This window comes from Hypanus sabinus, chromosome X2 (assembly GCF_030144855.1).
Source record: "Hypanus sabinus isolate sHypSab1 chromosome X2, sHypSab1.hap1, whole genome shotgun sequence".
In the NCBI taxonomy this organism is placed as follows: Eukaryota; Metazoa; Chordata; class Chondrichthyes; order Myliobatiformes; family Dasyatidae; genus Hypanus; species Hypanus sabinus.
The window spans coordinates 6,462,346-6,489,356 of NC_082739.1; the positions used below are offsets into that span (position 1 = coordinate 6,462,346).

The 27,011-nt window shown below is 41.7% G+C and overlaps 1 protein-coding gene across 5 annotated transcripts in view; it reads right to left on the reverse strand.

Moving 5' to 3' along the window:
* Positions 1-27,011, reverse strand: part of usp28 (ubiquitin specific peptidase 28) — a 108,038-nt gene that overhangs the window by 67,051 nt on the left and 13,976 nt on the right. Inside the window, exon 2 of one of the 5 annotated variants that reach the window (XM_059956848.1) lies at positions 26,203-26,271. The exons of 1 other annotated variant lie outside the window; for it this stretch is intronic. In XM_059956848.1, coding sequence (XP_059812831.1) covers positions 26,203-26,271 — 69 coding nt within the window. Of the gene's footprint in view, positions 1-463; positions 5,794-26,202; positions 26,272-26,339; positions 26,476-27,011 lie in introns of those variants that run through there. 3 more of the 5 variants (XM_059956850.1, XM_059956852.1, XM_059956847.1) reach the window with 3 other exon arrangements.

Consider the following 27,011-nt stretch of genomic DNA (forward strand, 5'->3'; position numbering starts at 1 on the left):
AACTCAGTAGGTCAGGTAGCACCTATGGAAAGGAATCAACAGTCAAAGTTTCGGGCCCAGACCCTTCATCAGAACTCATGCAGTGACCTCTCATTTGACAAGTCCTGATGAAGGGTCTCGGCCTGAGATGTCAACAGTTTATTCCTCTCTATAGACGCTCCATAGTTCCTCCAGAATAGTGTGTGTGTGTGTTACCCTGGATTTCCAGCATCCGTAGAATCTCGAGTTTATGATGTGCAACCAGAAACTATTAGCAATCAGTCTTCACTGAAGTTTCAGCACTTGAAGGCCATTCAGAACACTGTGCTAGTACACTGAATAACCCTTCAAGTGTCTTCTGTACTCTTCTCTAAACACATTTACTTTTAAATGTACTGTTCCAATAATTCTTTTTTTCTCCAACACAACCCCTATAGACTAATTTTCAAGGACTCAGACTTGTTTATTTATATTTGCAGCTTGCCTTCTTTTGCAATTGGTTGTTTGTCAGTGTTTGTGTGTAGTTTTTCCTTGACTCTATTGTACTTCTTTGGTCTACTGTAAATGCCTGCAAGAAAATGAATCTCAGGGTAGAACATAGTGACATACATGTACTTTGATAATAAATGTATTTTGAAATTTGAATTACCTGAACTCCATAAAGGTACAACTAGTAGAGTCAATTCCTCACAAAGCTAGAGGCACAGGTTCAACTTAGACCTGGGTCCTGTCGGTGTGGAGTTTGGACATCCTCCCTGTAACTGAGTTTCCTCAGGATGCTCTGGTTTCCTCCCACATTCCAAAAACATACAAATTGGTAGGTTAATTCACGCCTGTATATTGCTCCTTGCGTACAGACGAGAAGTGGAATTCAGAGGGAGTTGACTGGAAATAAAAATTGCAATTAAGATGGAGGAGACTGATGGGTTTGCATGGACTCAGTCATAGATATGGTTGCCATGTTGTATCTCACTCTGATTCCACACCTTTATTCAACAAATGAACAAATTTGCATTTCGATAGCATCTTAATCCCTGTGCAGCCTATGAAGTTCTGAAAATCTGAAACTTTGAAAATACAGCGAGTACACTCGCAGGAAATACCAAGGTGATAATGAGTAGATAACTCTTCTTCTTGGTTTAAGGAGAGATGCTGATCAAAGCCCAGGGATAACTTTCTACACATCAAAACAGTGTAATAGAGTACATGCACCCAAACCAGTGAAAGAGTGTATTTTCAACTGGATGGACCTCCCTCAATACGGAACTGACTGCTAGCCTAAACTCGAGGGTAATGCCCAGCCAACAGGGATTGGAACCAGGCATGAATGCTCCCAGCTCAGGAACAACTGTCCAGTGTGATGTGATCAAAATCCATACTTACGTAACAATTGGAACCATCAACCATTTTTCATGTAATGATCTCTTCAAAAAAACATAATTCATAGTTTAACACAATCAATTCTTTATGATGAATCTATATCAGATGCTCCAATTAACTCATTTCTCTGTATTCAGGTACCTGTCTGAAGCTAAAGGTGCTGGTGTCGTGTACTGAATCTGAATTTTACTCCAGAGACAGAGTGTAAAAATTAATCTTCTTATAGTCTATTGCTTTTTCAATGAAGACAGAAACTGCCGCTAGACTTTCCCTCCACTTAAATTATGCTTCTGGGATTTCTTATCTTTCTCCACAGACACCAGCTAAGCCGCTTAAAGGAAATGAAGTTTGTTTCCTTCCTTCTGTTAACAAGGTGTATCAAACCACAAAGCAGTCTTTTCTCTTTGCCTTGGAAGAAATGCTGTCCCAAGTCCTGAGCTAATGTACAGTGAAAACTGATAATCTGTTTAGTAATCTGGCTGATCAAGTAATGTTATTTATACTTACTTCCTAACTTGGGCAGCTAGTTCACACACTCCCCTTCCCACATACCTGACCTCTCTGTTCACATGCTCCTTTTGAACTTATCTGATTTACTGGAAAATTTAGAACGTTTCCCTTGCGATCGCAAGACCCTGGTGGACATTGATAATATATGATGCCGCAAGCCAGTTTCCCTTGTTTGGTGGTTAGACAGGTGGGGTGAAGGCTGCATAGCCTCGGTTATAGCGGGGACCAGGTCTCAAGCCACAAGCTTTCCTGCTGCTGCAGTCCAGGCGAGGAAATGCTGAAGGCGGTGTAGTGTGGCATCCGTGCTTGGCTGGGGGCTGGCCTCTCCCATTGGTGCTGCCCTCCAGTGTTCGAAGTACTGTGTGTGTTTTGCACCTTGGTCCCAGGGGAATGCTGTTTCATTCAGCTGAACTCATATAGTTGAAAGAAATATGCTGGGATATCAAGAGAAATATTATCCAATAGTATGGACAATCTGGAGACACAAGAGACCACAAATGCTGGAATCTGAAGCAACACACAAAACACTGGAGGAACTCAATGGGTCAGGCAGCATCGATGGAAGGAAATGGACAGTTGACATTTCAGGTCGGGAATGGATAATCTGGGAGTCCAACACCACCAGTGTGAATATTGCACAATGTTTTCATGGACCATTTCCTTAATAAGAGCTTATTTCTTGTGTTCTCTCATTGTTAAAATAATACCAACAGGACAAAGATACAACCGAGAATGGCAATGTGCCACTCTGCATATCATTTCTGTCCAACAATAATAATGCTGGGGGCAACTCAAAATGTAATTTACTCCAATAAATCCTTTCTCAACAATGTAATTATTTGGGAGAAACCCCTTTACCCAATGTGCTTATTATCTGGAAATGCTATCCTGGACAGCAGCCGATGGAAAACAAAGGAGAACTGATGCTGAAGAGACCTAGATGGAGCTTCTTACAAATTATTTGGGCCAAAAGGCCTGCCTCTATTATGGAGAGGTGATCAATGGACTTAGATTGTTTTCTACGAAGTGTCAGAGGGTGAGTAAAAACCCAATGGAGTTTCATAAAATTATCAGAGGCAGGGATAGGATAGACAATCAATGTCTTTTTCCCAAGATATGAATCTCAAATACTAGAGAATATAACTTTATGGTGAGAGGGGGAAAGTTTAAGAGATGTGTGCAGTAATTTTGTTTTGAAAACTCAAGAGTGCTGGGTGCATGGAAGGGGTAGAGGAAGAAACGGAAACAAGTGGCATTTAAGTAGTATTCTGACAAGCATATCAGGGAATGAAGGAATATGGATCATGTGCAAACAGACGTATTTAATAAAGCATCATGGTTAGCGCTTTAATGTGGTGTCACATGGTAGAATACAAGACTAGGACGTAGGAGCAGAATTGGGCCGTTCGGCCCATTAGATCTGTTCTAAGATTCAATCACAGCTGATTTCTTTTCCCTCCCAACCCCATTTTCCTGCCTTCTCCCATAACATTTGACACTCTAATTAACCAAAAATCCATCAATCTCCATTTTAAATATACCCAATTGTGTAGCTTCTATCAAGGATTTATAGCGGTAAGAGCAACATGGAATAAAATTACTCATTAAAAGACATCAAGACCCAATGTCTTCAACATAGACTAAGAAGCTGGACCGAGCTGAGACCAAGGACAAACTTTGACCCTTGTCTAATTCAGATGTTCCAAGCTATTGTAGTGCACGTGAGCTGTTGGCCTCAGTGCCCAAAGGGTAACATGTGGGGAGGGGCAATGGAATATCTTGCGTTTCAGCAAATACCCTCATTACAAAGGAGTGAAGGCATTCAGAGAGGAAGGGAAAACATTTGCAAGGTACTGCTCTGAGGCAAGATGGGTTTCCAAAAAGGACTCACTTTAAATTTTCAGCCATTCATCTATTTAATGGGCACCTCTACAAACTGGTTAGCATTAAAGAGGACCCCCAGAGATTGTTGAAACTTAGAAAGTGCCTTAGCATGGGTCATTATTGAAAGGGAAGTCCCAGACAGATCACAATATTTAGAGGGAGTCTCAAGGAGTATGTAAAGGGAAATAAAGGTTGTGTGGAAGTTTAGAGGGCATGCTTAGAAATATGTCCATATTTAAAAGGGAAGTCCTTCAGAATGTATCAATATTTAGTGGGATGATGTAAGGGAAGATGCCCCAATCATAAAGTGCCAATATTTACAAGGTCCCGAGGTGCTAAAGGGAATCCTTTGGACAGAGTAAGTTTGCCAGGCGTGACACGTGGAATGCATCACATAGAGACCACCAGAACAAGGATTTAACTACATTATCGTGGCAGATGGCTATCAAGAACATGGAGGAAAGGGTTATGTGTGTGTCTGTGGGGGGGGGGTGGAAGAAGGGCAGACACTGTATTGGATTACATTGAGGAGAAGGAACACTTCCTCAGAGACAACTCCACATCCAAGATTCAACCTAATGAGGCTTTTGTTGAGGATTGTGCACAATATACAAGGATATCTTTTACTTGTAAATCAATGGTGAAATACTGGTGAGTTATTGCCCTTTACAACAGTTAGACACTTCCATGAAAAATTGCTACCAATATGCATCAGAGGCTAAGAAAAGCCACAGCAAGGTTTGTTTACTTCTGCTCAGGAGCTAGGTCATGGGGCATCAGACATATATGGAACTAATGCTGACACGGTGCTGGCAAGAGATTTATTTTCAGCAGGATCACGAATACCATCTCTGTTTGTCATTCCACTTCTCACATGACATGTCACAGAAGAACTGTTCAGAACATTTCTTTAGAGGGAAAGCAAAGCCATCAATCTATTTATTTATTCAGAAAATTATCCCCTCCATGGAGTCCGTTCTCTATAGGATTATTGTTCCAAAGACCAGTGGCCACTGTAACTCCTGTCAACTGGAAGTTCTTCACGGTCAGGAAAATCAAGGAGCTGTGATTGGTTCTTTGCTCTTACTCGATTCCCAAACATGTGCATTTTTTTTAAATGTGTCGGGGAAAATCAGTAAGGTGCCATTAAGAGTGTGGTTACTTTTCTTTCCTATGCTTTCCCCACCGCCATGTGTTTCTGGGTGGAAGAGTGTAGAAGAGTGTTGTTAGCAAATAAGTTGTTAGCTGACGGATCATCTAATGAGCAGGTCCCAATGGGGGGGGGGGGTGGAGGATGGGGGTAGAGAGTGGCCCTTCAGCTGCAGAATAGTGACTGGAATCACAGAATAATACTATTCATCCCACTGAATCTGTGCTGTTGTCTTAAAAAAACAAACTCAGTTAACTTTATTCCATAGCTCTTCCCCTTCAAATGTCTATCCAATTCCATTCTGAAGGCTAAACTATCCAAACTGCACATATTTCTGGGCACACACCCAGACCACAGTCTGGCAGGAGATACACAATGAGCCAACCCCACCTGTCAAGGTTTGACTAGATACCCCAATTGTACTGCAAACCTATAGCGTACAACACAGTCTGATAACCGAGCCAGGTGCTAAATCATCAAGACTTCCAAACAATTACATGCCAGATTAGAGCCTTACTGTAGCTTTTTGGGCTTCTTCCAAGGTACCGACATTCCTAATCTGCCTTATATGCATTTCTTGCCAGAACAATTTTCTGCATTGTATAGTAAGGAACCCAGCTGAGGCCAGATAGGTACAGACAATGAGGATGGGCCAAACTAGCTCTGCCTACACCCGCTGAATAAAATAGCCATCCAGGTTCTTAAAATTAGATCACACTACATGTCTGAACAGGACTAATGGCCTAAGAGCATTAGGAATCTGCTGTTAACCATATAACCATATAACAATCACAGCACGGAAACAGGCCATCTCGGCCCTCCTAGTCCGTGCTGAACTCTTAATCTCACCTAGTTCCACCTACCCGCACTCAGCCCATAACCCTCCACTCCTTTCCTGTCCATATACCTATCCAATTTTACCTTAAATGACACAACTGAACTGGCCTCTACTACTTCTACAGGAAGCTCATTCCACACAGCTATCACTCTCTGAGTAAAGAAATACCCCCTCGTGTTTCCCTTAAACTTCTACCCCCTAACTCTCAAATCATGTCCTCTCGTTTGAATGTTCATCGAACATTTTTATACACAGGTAAAATTGAGGTTCTACATAAATGACTGAAATAGCACACACTATAAGATGGCTGTGGAAGCAGGCAGACCGGCCTGCATAAAATTCTGCATGTTATTAGAAGTCATCATATTCTGTATTTTCCATTACACCACAATAACAGATAACATATGAGAAAATACATTCCTAGCCTACTATAAATAACTTAAGGAATAAGGCCACTAGAGCATTCCCTGGTGTGATCACTCAATTTGGAAACACTGCACATCTCTGATTGAATGTGTTTGCAGCTGTGACATGCAGTGACCTTTGCTCATAGTTCATAGTTGTGACTATTTAAGAAACTCTTTACATGCATGTTAAAGTTGCTGGGTAAGGTTTTATAATTAACAAGTGACAGAGTGTTCCCTCAACGTGAAAACAGACTTAAAAGCCCCACCTGCTTTTTCAGATGAATTTTTAAGATCTCATAACAATTGAAAATACAGGAATTAATGCTAAGCTCATGACTTACACATCCCAACTTTTAATATCACTTCCAGAAGCAAGAGCCATCATTATATCTAACATTGCACAGGGTATAGTTACAACCACATTTATAAAACTATTTAGTATTCTTATGTGATAATATGCCACATAAATACTAAGATTCTTTTTGATTTTTGATTCAAGCATTGTCTGGAGATAGATGACATTGGGATTGTAAGGAACTTGCAAATGTAAATTCTATCCTGCTGTGATATTAATTAAAATACCTTTTATTTTCCCACATCATACTCTACCATATAACCATATAACAATTACAGCACGGAAACAGGCCATCTCGGCCCTTATAGTCCGTGCCAAACGCTTACTTTCACCTCGTCCCACCTATCTGCACTCAGCCCATAACCCTCCATTCCTTTCCTGTCCATATACGTATCCAATTTTTTTTAAATGACAGAATCTACAGAAGTGCTCCAACCATGTAAAGGAATATTAGGAATAACAAAAGGTTGAGTACAGATTATTAAAGAGTATCTCAAGGAAATGGAATGGCAGTAGCAGTAGGATCTTGTATTTCTGAATCACAGCATACAAAAGTCTGCTGATTATAGTAAACACGAGATTCTGCAGTTGCTGAAAATCCAGCGCAACACACATAAGTTGCTGGAGGAACTCAGCAAGTCAGGTAGCATCTATCGAAATGAATAAACAGTCCAGGTTTCAGGCCAAGATGCTTCATCTGGACGGAAAAGGAAGTAAGAAGAGGCCAGAATACATTGGGGGGGGGGGTGGGGAAGTACAAATTACACATGATAGATGAAACCAGGTGAGTGGGTGGGGAGAGATGTATGAAGTAAGAAGTCAGGAGGTGATAGGTAGAAGTGGTGAAGGGCTGAAGGAGGAATCTGATAGGAGAGAACCTCACCTGGTTTCACCTTCCCCTTCCCCCACCATATTCTGACTTCTTCCACCTTGCTTTCCTATCCACTGTTTATTCCTCTCCATAGATGCCATCTAACTTCCTCCAGCATTTTGTGTGTTCTCCTCGGATTATAATCATTGGTTCCCATTGGAGTTAGCTGTGCATAAAATCACTGTTTTCATTTCAAAAGATATTTAATTGCCTGGAATGGGTCAAAATTTCCGCATGGCCATTAAAGATGTTACGGTAAAAATAAGACCTCGATTTAGGACACTATCTGAAGAGTAGTTCATTTTCCCACCTGTATCCCATAGCAGTGGCTGTAAATCCAGGAATTCTAATACAGCATGGAAATTTTGACCCATTGAGTAATCCCACTTTCCTGCAAATTCTTTCTTGGCAGATGCTTATCCAGCTCCCTTTTCAATGGAACAATTGGATCTGCCCTGACTACTGTCTCAGCAATGCACCTGACATGTCAGATTTAAGGATAAGGATGAAAGATTAGCTTTATTTGTCACATGTACATTAAGGAATACAAATAAATGTAACAGGTTGCATCAAGGATCAACACAGTTCAAGGATTGCGTTGGAGGCAGCCCACAGGTGTCACCAACGTAGCATGTCCAAAACTCACTAACCCCAACCCTAAACATACCATCTTTGAACTGTGGGAGGAAACTGGAGCACCTGGAGGAAACCCATGTGGTCACAGGGAGAACATACAAACTCCTTACAGGCAGCGTCCGGATTTGAACCCCTACCTATGATCGTTGGCGCTGTAAAGTGTTAGACTACGATAGCAAAGAGACAGTTTATATTGTTTCCTCCTATTCTTCCTATAAAATGTAGATCTTCATATTTGTCATGTTACCTGTAAATTTCATACATTTCATCTGTTACCTGTAGGACCTTTCCACCAACCTGCCTGTACCGCAATTCTATTTCCAGCCTCAACATCCACTATGCCTCCCAGTTTTGAGAAGGGAAATTTCCTCAATCTAGGCAGAAGGATATTGCAGAAGCAAAGATTCAAACACAGCTGAGGGATTTAAAGTTGGCGATTTTCTTCCCCTTAGGGAAGAAAGTATAGACAAAAAAGCCAGAAAAGACGTTCTACAGGAGAAGGGATAACAGGCACTAGAGCTACAATCCTTGACCTGCTACCTCTCATTTGGCTAATTCTGTTCTGCACTGCTGAATCACCTAATTTCCAGGTAATGCTCAAAGTTGATGAAATGGGTAAACACAGAAGATGAAACATTCCTAGTCATTTATAACTGGCTTCATTAGAAAACCAGAGGTTTAAGGATGGCCTACAAGCTCATTGTATTCATTCTCTATAAAAACCTAATTATACTACTTAATGCACTGCCACAATCATAAAACACATTTTGCCCGTTTACTGAATAAGAATATAACTGGAGCAAACTATATTAACACAAAATTAAAATTGCTTGGTGACTATCACAGTATCACAGTGCGTGCACTATAATATAACAGGTTATCGAATTTGATTAAAGTTGACTCTCCTAATATGTTCCTAATGCAGTTCATTTGTCAAGAAAGGCACAGCGGCATCTACACTTTCTGAGGAGACTGAGGCCTGCAAGGCCTCCAACCTCTGTTCGAACAACTTTCTACAGGAGAACCATCGAGAGTATCTCATCTGGCTGCATCATTGTGTGGTACGGAAGCTGCAAGGATTCAGACTACAAAAAAATAGTAAAACTGCTGAGAGGGTCACTGGGATTTACCGAGAACACTATACGAAGGGCCTGAATCATTTTTGGGGATCCCTATTACCAATCCCGCAACCTCTTTGACCTACCGTCAGGAAAGAGGTACGGGAGCACCAGGACTAGGACTGCCAGACTGGCTAACATCTTCGTCCCTCAGACCCTACCACTACTGAGGTCTCATCACTAGGACATACACTGTTACTGTATGTACTGTTCACCTGTGCTGTACACTTCACGTGCATTTTGAATTACATTTTAACTTACATGTGGTAATATTTTTGTTCTACGTGCTGTGTGTAATACACATTTTGTGGGTGTACTGTGGTTTGGAGAAGCATTGATTATGTAGGTGTATAACTACAGTTAGATTACAATAAACTTGAACTTGATGAGAGTTCACATAAATGATTTAAAATTGTGCATTGCAATATTTGCAACAACTCATTAGAAGCTTGTTAATGGCACCTCAGAACAGTTTATGGCAAGGCATTGTGCGCATTGCCTTGAAAATTTAACAAACTTACAGCAGAATCTCAGAGAGATGCTCACCTTCCCCTCCCTACCAGTTCCTCACCGACCACATTCATAGATGCATACCTGTTCTTTACAGAGTTTTGGACCTATTCCTATACACCCAGATTAATGGAGGTACTTTACACCCCCTTACCCCATCTTTCTGGGTGGGGAAATTACTTCCTTGGGAATAAATCTCAAAGAAAGATCTTCAAACAGTAGAGGTGTGGGAGGAAGACTGGCCAGACCATTCCGAGAGTATTGCTCCATTCACTGATCCAATTACACAAGGGGAATGAAACTGAATATTCTGGAACACCATTATCCCGCAAACCCACTACTTCCACAGATGCTAAACCTATTAGTTTTCTACTGACACTTCAGTGCTCCACTGTTCCAACTCACTCAGAGTGTTCACCTGAACACACAAAATGCTGGAAAGTGATGAGTTCTAAGGTATCGGAAAAGCCTAAAAGAGCTTGTAAGGACGTTACACTTAGGGTAAAACTAGACATAATTAAGTGTTTCAATTGTGGTGAACGAAGTAAGGACAATGTCCGTGCGTTGAACTTGCCTGCGTCCACCATTCGCACTATTTACACAGAGAGAGAGAATCTTGAAAGCTGCCAATGTTACTATTGGTTCTGCTCATAGTAAAGTGGTGTCTTTTAGTCTGCTGGGAACTTTTCAGCAGCTTCATAGTTTAACGTTTACTGGAGAGAGTGCTTCGGCTGATACTGAAACTGCCGAAAAGTTCCCAGCAGAACTGAAGACAATAAGTACAGAAGGTGGTTATTCGTATAAGCAAGTGTTTAACTGTGACAAAACTGCAATTTATTGGAAAAAATCGCTGAGCACCCCAACCTCCAACGAATCAGCCTAACACACCATTATCAGTGTGCTCGCTCTCTTCCCAATTCCAGTGAGTGAAACTACACTGTACAGTACATACATTATTTCTACTTTATATAGGCTGTGTATTTTTGTGTTATTTGGTATGATTTGGCAGATTCATAGCTTAAAGGTTACTGGAGAGAGTGCTTCTGCTATGCTAGTAGCGCTATGTAGTGAGATTATATGCTACGTAGTGAGATTTTCACTAAACAGTGCTGCAATGATTGCAGAAAAGTATTTCTACTTTATATAGGCTGTATTTATCATATAATTCCTCCTTTGACTATATGTTACTGTTATTTTATGTTTTATGTGTTATTTGGCATGATTTTGTAGGTTATTTTTTGGGTCTGGGAACGCTCTCAAATTTTTCCCATATAGATAAATGGTAATTGCTTATTTACTTTACGACATTCTGGCTTACGAACCGTTTCATAGGAACACTCTACCTTCAGATAGTGGGGGAAACCTGTGCTGATAAAGCTCTCCATAAAAATAGTTTGTTAATTCATGCAAAATAGAAAATGGAGACGGGACATCTTCCTGCCACCCTACTAGGGATCGGGTTTGTCTTGTCCTCACCTGTCACCCCACTAGCCTCTGTGTCCAGCACTTAAATCTCTGTAACTACTGCCATCTCCAACGAAACCCCACCATCAATCACATCTATCTTTCCCTCCTCCCCACTTTCCAGCATTTTGTGTGTTCAGGTGAACACTCTGAGTGAGTTGGAACAGTGGAGCACTGAAGTGTCAGTAGAAAACTAATAGGTTTAGCATCTGTGGAAGTAGTGGGTTTGCAGGATAATGGTGTTCCAGAATATTCGGTTTCATTCCCCTTGTGTAATTGGATCAGTGAATGGAGCAATACTCTCGGAATGGTCTGGCCAGTCTTCCTCCCACACCTCTACCTGTTTGAACAAATCATTGGAGCCTCCCTGCCCTCTATTGTGGACCTGTACTCTTCCAGGTTGAAGAAGAGGGCGGGGAACATCATAATGGATTCCTTCCATCCTGCGCATGGACTGTTTGAACTGCTTCCGTCTGGTAGGCGCTTCAGATCCCTCCAGACTAAGACTAATAGGCACTGGAGAAGTTTTTTCCCTACTGCGGTCACTTTGCTGAACAGTTAACTGCCGGCTAACTATTACTTGGATTGCACTACTTGTATGTATAATCTATATTTTCATTTATATTTATCATTATTATTGTTATGAGCAGAGAGACAACATCTGCCCGAAGTAAATTCCTTGTGTGTGCACAGGTACTTGGCGATTAAAGTCTGATTCTGATTCTGATTCTAACGGATGCACAAAATAAATCGACATAAAGTACAAATGCTCACAGACACGTGTTTAAGCAACGCCGGCTAGAATGCAGTTCCAGGGGAGGAGCTCGGCTGCTCGGGGCGTGCGCGCGCTGCCTTTTTTCGTAACAATGAAAACACCTTCTGTTAGTGAAAACAGGTAACTAATGTAGGTCTTTCGTAACAGTGAGGTGTCATAAAGCGAACGTTCGGAAAACGGGCCACTTGTACTATTACTTTTTACCTCAGCTGTCCCTCAGGATTGAGAATGTCTTGCAATCACTTTAGCTTTGTGGTCCCAATGAAGCAGCTGGGTGGGGATTTGCAAGCCTGATCAACACCAGTTCTCACTTCACTGCACCCTGGGCGATGCATTGCAATGCAAGTGCCAGCAAAGGGGAGAGGGATGCACATCAAATTGCAGCACCAGGTTCCTGGCATAGCAGCAAAGCTGGTAATTATCACCACGCTATCATAGAAATGTACAAGGGGCCATTTTGACCCACCTTGCCCACACTAATCCCATTTTCCCCTCATTAGGACCATATCACTCCATGCCTTTCCAATCCAAGTATCTGCCCAAATGCACTTTAAACGTTCTAATTGTATATGCCTCCACCACCACCTCTATCCACTCATCCCAGATATTCACCACCCTCCGTATGGAAAAACCTACCCCTTAAATCCCTTTAAATGTTTCCCCTCTCACCTTAAACCTGTGTCCTCTATTTCTAAACACCCTGCCCTGATAAAAAGTTTGACTAGCTTCTATAATTCACAGCTACCTGATTAACTTTGACTAACTCCCAGTGTAGAATGCCCTCCTGCTTCAAAACATCCACCATTGTTGCTGTACCATAAAAGATCAAGGTAACATGTCTGAACAACTGACGGTCTGTCGCACTCACCTCAATAATAAGCAAATGCTTTTGAAAGGCTGGTCAAGGATCACATCTGCAGCTTGCTACCACCCACACTGGACCCCCTTCAATTCACCTACCGACACAACCGATTGACAGACAACATAATAGCCACAGCTCTACACACCGTCCTTACATATCTGGAGAAGGATACATATGTGAGAATGCTGTTCTTGGGTGACTGTTCAGCATTCAACACCATAATTCCATTCAGGCTCGACAAGAAGCTCAGAGACCTCGGCATTGACCCCATCTTGTGTAATTGGATCATGGATTTCCTGCCAGATCGCCAGCAGGTGGTAAGAGTGGACTCCCTCACCTCTGCCCCTCTGACCTTCAACACAGGTGCCCCTCAGGGCTGTGTCCTAAGCCCCCTCCTTTATTCTCTGTATTCCCATGGACGTATCACCACCCACAGCTCCAATCTGCTAATTAAATTTGCCAATGGCACTACACTGATTGGCCTAATCTCAAACAATAACGAGGTGGCCTACAGGGAAGAAGTCATCTCTCTGACACAGTGGTGTCAAGAAAACAACCTCTCCCTCAATGTTGCAAAAAACAAAGGAGCTGGTTGTGGATTACAGGAGGAATGGAGACAGGCTAACCCCTATTGACATTAATGGATTTGGGGTTAAGAGGGTGAACAGCTTTAAGTTCCTCGACATACACATCATCAAGGATCTCGTGGTTTGTACATATTGGCTGTGTGGTGAAAAAGCACAACAGCGCCTCTTTCACCTCAGACGGTTGAGAAAGTTTGGTATAGGCCCCCAAATCCTAAGGACTTTCTATAGGGGCACCATTGAGAGCATCCTGACTGGCTGCATCACTGCCTGATATGGGAACTGTACCTCCCTCAATCGCAGGACTCTGCAGAGAGTGGTGCGGACAGCCCAGCGTATGTGAACTTCCCACTATTCAGGACCTTTACAAAGATAGGTATGAGAAAAGGGCCCGAAGGATCATTGGGGACCTGAGGCACCCCAACCACAAACTGTTCCAGCTGCTACCATCCGGGAAACGGTACCGCAGCATAAAAGCCAGGACCAACAGGCTCCGGGACAGCTTCTTCCACCAGGCCATCAGACTGATTAGTTCATGCTGACACAACTGTATTTCTATGTTGTAACGACCATCCTGTTGTACATACTATTTATTATAAATTACTATAAATTGCACATTTAGACAGAGATGTAACAAAGATTTTTACTCCTTGTGTATATGAAGGATGTAAGTAATAAAAGTCAATTCAATTCAATTCAATGTAATTTTACAAACCTCCCCTCAGCCTCCCATGGTCCATTGACAGCTTATCTAAACTCTCCATTTAACTACAGCCCTCGATTTTAGGAACATCCTGGGGAAATTCTTCTGCGCTCTCTCGTATTTCCACCACATGCTTTCTGCAGTGCAGTGACCTGAATTGTACACAATATTCTAATTGCAGTCTAACCAATGTATCATTATACTAATTATAATGGTTCCTCTTTGTATAAAATTGTGACGTGCTATTCTTTGAAAACTATGTTCTGCATGAAGGAGCCAGTGTACTTATCAAATGATAAGTGAGCAATATAATTATCAAAATGTAAATTATTTGACTAGAGAAAACTAGACATCCTTTTTAAAGCAGCTCCAAGCATTTTTGCTTATAGAAATCTTTTGTTGTTGTTCGTTCTTGCTTGTGGCACATCGGGCTGCAAGCTTCTTCAGCATTTGTCTGTTTTTTTTTTACAAGGCTGAGTTGCCAGCTTGACGCTCAACCCAGCACAGATGGAAAGCGTGCAAGGAGCTGGCCAGATTCAAACCACTCGCCTAGAGGTTCGGTGCTGATGCCACTACACCACCAGTTGGCTATTAGAAATCTTTTAGCTTAATTACATGTCTGAAGGTGCCACACAGGATCAGATTTATTATCACTACTTGAATGACGTGAAATTTGTTTTGTGGCAGCAGCACAATACAGACATAAAACAGCTAGAAGTTACAAAGACAAATAAAGAATTGAATGACAAGGTGGTGTTCATGGACCATTCAGAAATCTGATGGTGCAGGGGAAGAAAATCATTGCGCTATTATTTCAGAGGATCTATCCTGGGCCCAGCACATCAGTGCAATTGCGAAGAAAGCATAGCAGCTCCTCTATTTCCTTAGCAGTCTGCAGAGATTTGGCATGGTATCTAAAACTTTGATGAACTTCTATAGATGTGTGGTGGGGAGTATATTGACTGGCTGCATCACAGCCTGGTATGGAAACATCAATATCCTCGAATGAAAAATCCTAAAAAAAAGAAGTGGATATGGCCCAGTCCATCATGGGTAACCCTCCCCACCCCGACCACTACCATTGAGCACATCTACATGAAACACTGGGGATCCCCACCACCTAGTTCATGCTCTCTTCTCATTGCCACCATCAGGTAGAAGATATAAGAGCCTCAGGACTTGCACCATCAGACTCCCCCCCTCAACCATCAGGTTCTTGAACTCAAGGGGATAACTACACTCATTTGCCCCATCATTGAAATGTTTCTACAACCAGTGATCTTACTTTAAGGACTCATTACCTCATTATTTATTGCTATTTATTTATATTTTCATTTGCAAAGTTTGTTACCTTCTGGACTCTGCTTGATCTTTTAATGATCCTGTTACAGTTACTATTCTATAGATTTGCTGAGTGTACCCACAGGAAAATGACTCTAAGGGTGATAAATGTATTTTGATAATAAAATTTACTTTGAACTTTGAGTTTGGGTCTAAGCTCCTGTACCTCTTTCCCCTCACAGCAGTAACAAGGACAGGGCAAGTCCCATTTGGTAAGGGTCCTTAGTGATGGATGGCATCTTCTTGAAAGACCTCTTGAAGATGTCCTCATTGGTAATGATGCAGTCTACAACCCTCTGCAGCCTCTTATTATCTGACTATTGGAGTCTCTACACCAGGGTGTGATTCAACCAGTCAGAATGCTCTCCACCATAAACTTAGAGAAATTTGTAAGAGTTGAAGCACAACAAGTCTTTTCAAAATCCTAACAAAGTGGAGTCACTGGCATAGCTCATATAACCATATAACAATCACAGCACGGAAACAGGCCATCTCGGCCCTCCTAGTCCATGCCGAACTCTTAATCTCACCTAGTCCCACCTACCCGCACTCAGCCCATAACCCTCCACTCCTTTCCTGTCCATATATACCTATCCAATTTTACCTTAAATGACACAACTGAACTGGCCTCTACTACTTCTACAGGAAGCTCATTCCACACAGCCATCACTCTCTGAGTAAAGAAATACCCCCTCGTGTTTCCCTTAAACTTCTGCCCCCAACTCTCAAATCATGTCCTCTCATTTGAATCTCCCCTACTCTCAATGGAAACAGCCTATTCACGGCAACTCTATCTGTCCCTCTCAAAATTTTAAATACCTCGATCAAATCCCCCCTCAACCTTCTACGCTCCAGTGAATAGAGACCTAACTTGTTCAACCTTTCTCTGTAACTTGAGTGCTGAAACCCAGGTAGCATCCTAGTAAATCGTCTCTGCACTCTCTCTAATTTATTGATATCTTTCCTATAATTCGGTGACCAGAACTGTACACAATATTCCAAATTTGGCCTTACCAATGCCTTGTACAATTTTAACATTACATCCCAACTTCTGTACTCAATGCTTTGATTTATAAAGGCCAGCGTTCCAAAAGCCTTCTTCACCACCCTATCTACATGAGACTCCACCTTCAGGGAACTATGCACTGTTATTCCTAGATCTCTCTGTTCCACTGCATTCCTCAATGCCCTACCATTTACCCTGTATGTTCTATTTGGATTATTCCTGCCAAAATGTAGAACCTCACACTTCTCAGCATTAAACTCCATCTGCCAACGTTCAGCCCATTCTTCTAACCGGCATAAATCTCCCTGCAAGCTTTGAAAACCCACCTCATTATCCACAACACCTCCTACCTTAGTATCATCGGCATACTTACTAATCCAATTTACCACCCCATCATCCAGATCATTTATGTATATTACAAACAACACTGGGCCCAAAACAGATCCCTGAGGCACCCCGCTAGTCACCGGCCTCCATCCCGATAAACAATTATCCACCACTACTCTCTGGCATCTCCCATCTAGCCACTGTTGAATCCATTTTATTACTCCAGCATTATTACCTAACGACTGAACCTTCTTAACTAACCTTCCATGTGGAACTTTGTCAAAGGCCTTGCTGAAGTCCATATAGACTACATCCACTGCCTTACCCTCGTCAACATTCCTTGTAACTTCTTCAAAAAATTCAATAAGGTTTGTCAAACATGACCTTCCACGCACAAATCCATGCTGGCTACTCCTAATCAGATCCTGTCTATCCAGATAATTATTAATACTATCTCTAAGAATACTTTCCATTAATTTACCCACCACTGATGTCAAACTGACAGGTCTATAATTGCTAGGCCTACTTCTAGAACCCTTTTTAAACAATGGAACCACATGAGCAATACGCCAATCCTCCGGCACAATCCCCGTTTCTAATGACATCTTAAAGATCTCCGTCAGAGCTCCTGCTATTTCTACACATACTTCCCTCAAGGTCCTGAGGAATATCCTGTCAGGACCCGGAGATTTATCTACTTTTAAATTTCTTAAAAGCACCAGTACTTAGACCTCTTTAATTGTCATAGGTTCCATAACTTCCTTACTTGTTTCCCACACCTTACACAATTCAATATCCTTCTCCTTAGTGAATACCGAAGAGAAGAAATCGTTCAAAATCTCTCCCATCTCCCTCGGCTCCACACATAGCTGACCACTCTGATTCTCTAAGGAGCCAATTTTATCCCTCACTATCCTCTTGCTTTTAATAGAACTGTAGAAACCTTTTGGATTTACTTTCACCTTATTTGCCAAACCAACCTCGTATCTTCTTTTAGCTTTTCTAACCTCTTTCTTAAGATTCTTTTTACATTCTTTATATTCCTCGAGCAATTCCTTTACTCCATGCTGCCTATATCCATTGTAGACATCCCTCTTTTTCCTAACCAAATTTCTAATATCCCTTGAAAACCATGGTGCTTTCAAACCTTTAACCTTTCCTTTCAACCTAACAGGAACATAAAGATTCTGTACCCTCATAATTTCACCCTTAAATGACCTCCATTTCTCTATTACATCCTTCCCATAAAACAACTTGCCCCAATCCACTCTCTCTAAATCCCTTCGCATCTTCTCAAAGTTAGCCTTCCTCCAATCAAAAATCTCAACTCTGGGTCCAGTCTTTTCCTTCTCATCTGTAGTTTCATCAATGTGTTGGGCCTTAGATAGATCATCTGAGATGTTGACGCTGCTCGCCCTTTCCACCGCTGACCCAGTAACGAGGACTGGTGCACGTTTTCCTGATTTCCCTTTCTGAAGTCCACAATCAATTCCTCATTTACAGTTGTGTCACCAGGCAGATTGTGAATTTAAATCCCACTCCAATTCAGTGCAATTTTCAAAGAAAACAGCACCCTCAGAAGTGAGATCAGGCGAGGAACTAAAATCTATGTGCTATCATGTGAACATAAAGCACCCTCTGCCTCTGTTATAAATAGCAGGAAGATTCTCTGCTCTGGCCTGACTAACATTCACCCTTTAAGCTGAGAGAAAATCTGGTCAACATTAAATCATTGTCTGAGAGACTTCTGTGACCCTCAGGCTGGGCCAGCACGTGTTCGTCTTGGGGAAAACAATTTTTAGCCCTGCTAAAGAGAAGTCTCGTTCATGTGGATGCTGTGTGATGTGTTGCCCGGTTACAAATCCACACCGCAAAATATCAAACAGGACACCATATGCAATTAAGCGATCGAACTTTATAAATCTTGATCTGAAAATAGGGTTAATAAAGAAAATAAAAAGAAAAAGGGCCCATTTTAAGAGAAAAGTCAGAAATGCACATTGGAGCTCACTGATACGGCCATTCATCAACCATCGACCTCCTTCGAATTTCACCGACCTTCTGACCTTCGCTCCCAGTCCACTCCATCCAGTGGTCTTTCAGCTCTCTCCACACACAGCTTCCTTCCTTCTCCTCTTGCCGACCAAAAACCACGAAAATCTCTCTTCCAGCTCACAAGAAAGAACAACAGCATTCCAAAGCCTCGTTATCTCTAGTCATAACCCAAACATTGCTGCTACGGAGAAACCATTACATTATCAGTGAAACCGTACAGCATGTTACGCAGCAGTGAAACCTTAACAGCAGAAATTAGCTGCCAGGTTTCCTTCATCAATTCAAGTACTACACTTAGCATGCACTTCCTAACTCTATGGTACCTTGAGGCAATGAGGCCATCTTTTACAGAGATCACAATTGGTGACTAGTAGTTGCAGAAGAACGATTATATGCGCAAATTAACAGGATAGCAGAAGACCAAGAACCATTGACTTTCAGGGAAAGGAGAAATGAAGGAGAAGTATTTAATCTAAAGATAAGCTTTATTTGTCATATGTACATTGAAACATACAGTGAAATGCGTCATTTGCGCCAAATCAGTGAAGATTGTGCTGAGGGTATCCTGTTAAGTGTCGCCACGCTTCTGGTGCCAACATAACATGCTCACAACTCACTAATCCTGATATCTTTGAAGTGTGGTAGGAAATAGGAGCATCTGGAGGATGCCCACACAGTTACAGGAAGTGCATGCAGACTCCTTTCACAGTGAGTATCAACTCCAGTGATTACTGCCGCTGCAAAGCAAATATGTTAACCACTACGCTACGCCCACTAAATTGCCGCCCAATGTATCAAAAGTACATTGGGGCTGGAATCAGTTTCAAAATATCAAATGCAGTCAGCAGTCTACAAGTGCATCAAGCATTATTTGAAACAGTATAGTGGTGCAGCTAATAGAGCCACTGCGTCACAGCTCCAGTAACCCAGGTTCAATCCTGGCCTCTGATGATTTCACATTTTCACTGCAAATGTGGAGGTTTCCTCTGGGTGCTCCAGCTTCCTCCCATACCTGAGGGAGTTCGGGCTTAATTGGCTACTGCAGGCTGCCCTCTAATGTGTAAGGAAGAGGTAGAATGTAGGGGAGAGTTGAAGAAATGTGAGGAGAATAAAATAGGATTTGTTTAAATGGACACTTGATGGTTCAAAGTACAAAGTACACATGTCACTATATGCTACCCTGAGATTCACTTTCTTGCAGGCATTCCCAGTAAATACAATGTAACAATGCAAAACTACACAAAAAATGTACAAAGAAACAATATGCAAAAGACAAGCTGTGCAAATACAAAACAATAATAATCAATAATATTGAGAACATGAGTTGTACAATCCTTGTGAGTCCATAGGTTGTGGAATCAGTTCAGTGTTGAGGTGAGTGAAGTTCTCCATGCTGGTTCGGGAGCCTGATGGTTGTTGGACAACAACCATTCCTGAATCTGGTGGTGTGAAGCCTCAGGCTTCTAGTGTGGAGTCAATGGGCAAAGGGCACATTTCATGTTATATGACTATAATTCTAATGCCAACCAGTTTTTAAATTGACTCTTATGCAGATATCAGCATCACCATGCTTCTCGGGTGTAGGTGTCAAAACATGGCCTACTTTACGTGCAGGATGGGAGAGCTGAGTTCATCATTCCAGAAATATCGCAACTGCAATGTGCTGGTCTGCCTGTCATGAGCCAGACTCAGAAATAGAACTGGCGAAACAGCTGCTTGGTGGGGGGGTGGGGAGGGTAGAAAGTTAGGTAGCAAATTAGAACCATGCTTCAGGTACATCAAATGCCATAAGGTTCCAACTAGATAGAACACAAACAACAACTTGAATTAATTTAACACCTTTATTTTAGTTAAACTGCTTCAAGGTATATCCATAGGAAGGTCATAAACCTAACATCAAAACACTCTAGATTATTAAAGCAGTTGTTCAAAAGCTTGTTCAACGAGGCAAATTTTAATGAGCTCTAACTCATTAGTTAGAAAGAGGCAGAGAGAATTATAAAGCTTAGGAACTTGCCAGATAAGGACAATAGTGACGTTATTATACACTCCCTCCCTCTTGACAATCTCTTCCTCAATGTCACAAAAACAAAGGAGTTGGTTGTGGATTACAGGAGGAATGGAGACAGGCTAACCCCCATTGACATCAATGGATCTGGGGTTGAAGGGGTGAACAGCTCTAAGTTCCTCGGCATCCACATCACCAAGGATCTCACGTGGTCTGTACACACCAGCTGTGTGGTGAAAAAGGCACAACAGCGCCTCTTTCACCTCAGACGGTTGAAGAAGTTTGGTATGGGCCCCCAGATCCTAAGGACTTTCTACAGGGGCACAATTGAGAGCATCCTGACTGGCTGCATCACTGCCTGGTACGGGGACTGTACCTCCCTCAATCACAGGACTCTGCAGAGAGTGGTGCGGACAGCCCAGTGCATCTGTAGTTGTGAACTTCCCACTATTCAGGACCTTTACAAAGACTGGTGTGTAAAAAGGGCCCAAAGGATCACTGGGGACCTGAGTCATCCCAACCACAAACTGTTCCAGCTGCTACCATCCGGGAAACGGTACCGCAGCATAAAAGCCAGGACCAACAGGCTCCGGGACAGCTTCTTCCACCAGGCCATCAGACTGATTAATTCATGCTGATACAACTGTATTTCTATGTTATATTGACTGTTCATATTTAACTATATTGTTACTGTCCTGTTGTACATTTAGATGGAGATAAAGCCTAGAGATTTTTACCAATCATGTATATGAAGGATGCAAGTAATAAATTCAATTCAAGTCAATTCACTCAGTGGCCATTTTATTAAGTACACCTGCTCATTATTGCAAATATCTAATCAGCCAATCATGTGGCAGCAGTTCAATGCACAAAAGCATGCAGACATGGTCAAGAGGCTCTGTTGTTGTTCAGATCAAACATCAGAATGGGGAAGAAATGTGATCTAAATGACTTAAGACTGGAATGGTGTTGGTGCCAGATGGGGTGGTTTGAGTATCTCAGAAACTGCTGATCTCCTGGGATTTTCACACACAACAGCCTCTGGAGTTTACAGACAATAGTGCGAGAAAACAAAAAAACATCCAGTGAGCGACAATTCTGTGGTCGAAAATGCCTTGTTAATAAGAGAGGTCAGAGGAAAATGGCCAGTCTGGCTCAAGCTGATGGGAAAGCGACTGTATTTCAAATAACTACATGTTTCAACAGTGATGTGCAGAAGGGCATCTCTGCACAATACCTCAAACCTTGAAGTGGATGGGCTACAGCAGCAGAAGACCATGAATATACACTCAGTGGCCACTTTATTAGGTACCTCCTGTATCTAATAAAGTGACCGTTGAGTGTATTTGATATGATCAAAGGTCAGAATCAGAGGAATGTAGATCTCAGGATGTTGCAGTTGCTGGAGGGAAGGAGAGGTAAAAGGTTTGAAATCAATAAATTTTAAAATTGAGGCATTGTTGTTCCACAACACTTTGTAAGTCAACATGCACAGCAATGATGAGCCCCAAGAGTTACTCCAAAAGGCCACAGAATTTCCAGTGATAAACCGCCAGATGTTAGAATAGTTAAGCTTAAATTGAATGTTTAAGTATCAGCTGACATGGACAAAGTTGATCAATGTTACAGAGCCAGAAATTGGCATTTTGCTGATGGTATAGATATGTGGTCCAAAGCCATCCTCAGGCCAAATATAATACTAAAAGGTGTGAACAAATCTGGTTCACTTTCAAACTGTCAACAAGAACCATGGTTAGAGATCAGCATGTGGCTTCCCAAATATTAAGCTGTTATAAATCGTCATTCATTCAGTACTGTATCATTCATGGGAGGATCCCCCCCTCCCAATGAACCAATTGCTAAATGCAGCAGTGTGAAGAAAGTTCAAGCAAGAAGAAATACAACTGCAGATTTTACTGACGACATTAAAATACAATTAAATCCTCGGCAGATCTTAAAGAGTAGATTTAAATTGACAAGTGAATTTCAATGGGTCCTGATGAAGGGTCTTGGCCTGAAATGTCAACTGTTTATTCCCCTCCGTAGATACTGCCTGACCTACTGAGTTCCTCCAGCACTTAGTGTGGGTTGTTTTCAATAGGATGCAAGATGCTGAAATTCAGTAGCAAGAAAAGTAAACAACATGCTTCTTGGAATGTAAAACAAAAGAGAGTGGGGGAATAATGTGCAGAGAAAATGTGATATTTAAAGTAGTCAGATTAGTAAAGCCATATTAAAAGAAAAACTACTGAGTTCAAACCACTGGAAAGGAGGCATGTACATTTCCTGTATTATTGTGTTGTGTTAGTATTTTTCCTGTCAATGCCCAAAAGAAAATGAATCTCAAGATAGTATATGGAAACATGTGTACTTTGATTAAAAAAATTAACTTCGAAATTTATATGATCTTGATTATATTATATTTGCAAAGCTTCACTGTCAGGTCACGATATCTCAAACACTAAGGAAGCACTGGTAGAGGCAAAAAAGAATTAAAAGGATAACACCAGAACTGAACATCATATCTACCAGGAAAAGATTAACACAATTGATCTCTTTTCTACATAAAGTAGTTATCCTCGGGGGCATTCTGATTGAAAACTTCTAAGATTTTGAAAGGATTTATTGAAATTCCACATTAGGAACCATGGAAAAAAAAGGAGGCATTAGTTACTCTCAAAGTTAATTCAGAAGTTCAGTTTATTCCAAAAGTGGTTAAGAATCTGAAACTCACTACACTATGAACCAAACGAGTTAAGTAACGAATGCTTATGAGGCAAAGTGGATTTTAAAAAATATGAAGGAAGTAATACATTACTTGGACATTTGATGCAAAATGCATAAACATGAGCAGAGAAATTCAGTTAACCTGAATGACATATTTTACTACTTTGATCTCTATAACCATACAATTCAGATTCAGCACACACACAAAAAAGGATGAATTTCTAAAAAGAGCTCCTTTGAAGGGTTTGTGGTGATTACACTAAAGCACACAGATTATAAAAGTCCCAGCTTTCGCTCTTGGCCTCTACCTCTATTCCAGCTGTGGAATGGTGGTGCAGACCAGTGTTGAGAGATGGTGGTGGGAGAGGAAGGGGAAGGGAGTGTAGGCAACTGGTTCTAGAAGTTATACAAAGGGAAGGGTTGGTCTAATAGCCACACGTCTCCCTCCCTAACAGAAGAGGAATATGCAGCTGCACACGAGTGGGATGGCGTATACACGGCTCTCGATGGTAGTTACATCTGGGATCCATCCCTTTCAGAAATGATGCTTGAATAGCCAAGTGATTGTCAATATCTAAGCCCTCACCTGAAAGTACTACACTTTAGCAAAGTATTACAAAATCTATACTGCCTATTAATACATGATTAGATTGATCTAAATGATGAAAAGGGGTTTTAAAAAACTTGAGTATTCTTAATAGATTCTTAGCTTCAGATTACATTAGTCAGCCACATCCACACAAGCCTCCTTTACAAATTTCCTGCAATTCAGACAAGAACTAAAGCACATACACAAGAACTCCTTATTCAACACTGACACGTGTCCTGAGCTTTGACCAAAGGAAACAAAGGCGTAGTGTTCTGATAGACAATATTCAATTCAACATCAGTCCAAGAAATAAACAGGATAAAAAGCCCAGGTGTGGAATTAGTTCCATCTTGGACCATATGACATAGAAGCAGAATTAGGCCATTCAGCCCATTAAGTCTGCTCCACCATGATTTATTAACCCTCTCAACCCCATTCTGCTGCCTTCTCCCGATCTTGAACCTTAACAACATGCTGCAAAATCAATTATTGCATCATGCCTATTATAAAGAATGTCATTTGCATGAATTAAATGCTCATACAGTCTTCTGATCCAAATTAATTGATATCCAGTAGATAAATAAACTTAGTCATATAGTACAGGAACAGGTCATTCAGTCCATATCTACACTGACCAATGGGCACTCATCCACATTAATCCCAACTGTAAATGCCCAAGCAATAGACGACCTCTTAAATCCCATCAGCAACTCTGCTTCTGCTCTCCCACCAAGCAATGCATTCCAAGTTCTCACCATTGATCTCATGCCTTCAGATCCTCTTCAAATCTGATAGCTTTTCACATAAATCTATGCCCTCTAGTTTTATTCACCTCTGATACCCGTTTCACGAGCTCACAACTCACACATATTACGCTGTGCAAGTTCTGTGCACAATTCTGGCCAAGATCCCCATGGAGGTGGGTCAATGATGCAAGAGAGAAGTCTGGGTTCTGGGATGGATATAAACTAGAATAATTATGAAACAGAGTCAGCGTGGCTTACGGAGTAACGCTCTGCACAAAATATTGTGGGAGCAAGTCACAACACCAAAGACTGGGGTAGCACAGTGACATAACGGTTAGCACAACACTTTACAGTACAGGCGACCCAGGTTCAATTCCAATGCCCTTTGTAAGCAAGTTTGTACATTCTCCCTGTGACTGCGTGGGATTCCTCCGGGTGCTTTCGCTTCCTCCTACAATACAAAGACATACAAGTTGGTAGTTAATTGGTCATTGCAAATTGTCCCATGATTAGGTTAGGATTAAATTGGGGGATTGCTGAGCAGCATGGTCCAAAGTGCCAGAAGGGCATCTTCTGCGCTGGCTTTCATTCAATAAGTAAAACACCTTCATAATTTTAAAACCTCTGCCGTATTCCCTAAGAAAGGAAAGACCGAGGACAAAGGAGTGCTGCTGTTTGGGTGCACTCTGCCTGGTAGTAAACTCTGCAGTAAGTTCTGCTGGATCAGTGTCTAATTGGGGCAGGGGGTGGGGTGCAACATCTTAACACCTTTCTTTACTGCCCTTCAGAATTGTCTAGCTACCTTGAGGAGAGACCAGAAACCAGCATGGAATGGAGGTTGTAAGTAACTTTCTCAATCAGTCTAAGGATTTCACTGGGCTGTGATTAGGCTAGGATTAAAAAGGGGCAGCCCGGCTCAAAAGGCCATAAGGAGCTGTTCTGCTCTGTATCTCAACCAATAAATAAATAAATAACACCTTAAAATTCTGTCAGAGTAGCCTCCAAGCTGATGGCATGAACATCGATTTTTCGAACTTCCAATAATGCCCCTCCCCTTCACCAATCTCCATCCCCTCTCTCACCTTATCTCTTTGTCTGCCCATCGCCCCCCCCTCTCGTGCTCCTCACCCTTTCTCTTTCTTCCATGGCATTCTGTCCTCTCCTATCAGACTGTCCCTTCTCCAGCCCTGTATCTCTTTCACCAATCAACTTCCCAGCTCTTTACTTCACCCTTCTCCTCTCAGTATCACCTTGTGTTTCTCTCTCTCCTCCCCCACCTTTTAAATCCACTCCTCTGCTATTTTTTCTCCAGTCTTGCTGAAGGGTTTCAACCTGAAACATTAACTGTACTTTTTTTTTCCATAGATGTATCCTGACCTGCTGATTTCCTCCAGCATTTTGTGTGTGTTGCTCAGATCTCCAGCGTCTGCAGATTTTCTCTTGTACCTGAAAAATAGTAGTAAGCATTCCTTGGGAAAGGGTAAAAAATGAAAAAATAATGAGCATTTTCATACCATATATTCCCAGGTGTGGAACGACACATCATTCGTTATATAATAGCTTAAGTCAAAGACATGGACCTCAAACAGCCAGGAGCATTTTAGTGGAAACTCATTAACTGAAAGTTCAGAAATCAAGAAGTCACAGTACAACAACAGTTACATTCCACAAGTAATTCATTAAATACAAAGTACATCACATACTACAGGTTTCATGATTTTCTTAATGACTCAGCAGACTTAACTCTACAGAAAGCAAGCAGGTACTGCAACTTTAAGTGGACAAAGGTTCATCACCATTGCTGGAAGCAAAGCGGAGGGGGGTGGAATGGGGGGGGGGAGCACTCCAAGTTAAATAAGGGTAACAGAGAAATGAGACCCCCATTAGCCAAGCATCTTGTTAGCAAATGAGCAGTTGCTGCAGAACAAAATGGAGGACCTGAGGGCAAAATTGTTGTAACAGAGGGGAATCGAGAGATTCAAGCAACACACACAAAATGCTGGAGGAACTCAGCAGGCCAGGCAATATCTATGGAAGAATATAGTCAACATTTTGGACTGAAACCCTTCAGCAGGATTGTTGTGTTCTATGTGTAATCGAGATATGGATTACTCCCAGCACATAAGATTTGACGATTAGACCCAAAGGCTTCTCGGTTCACGGGATGGACTGATTTGGAAGAGGCG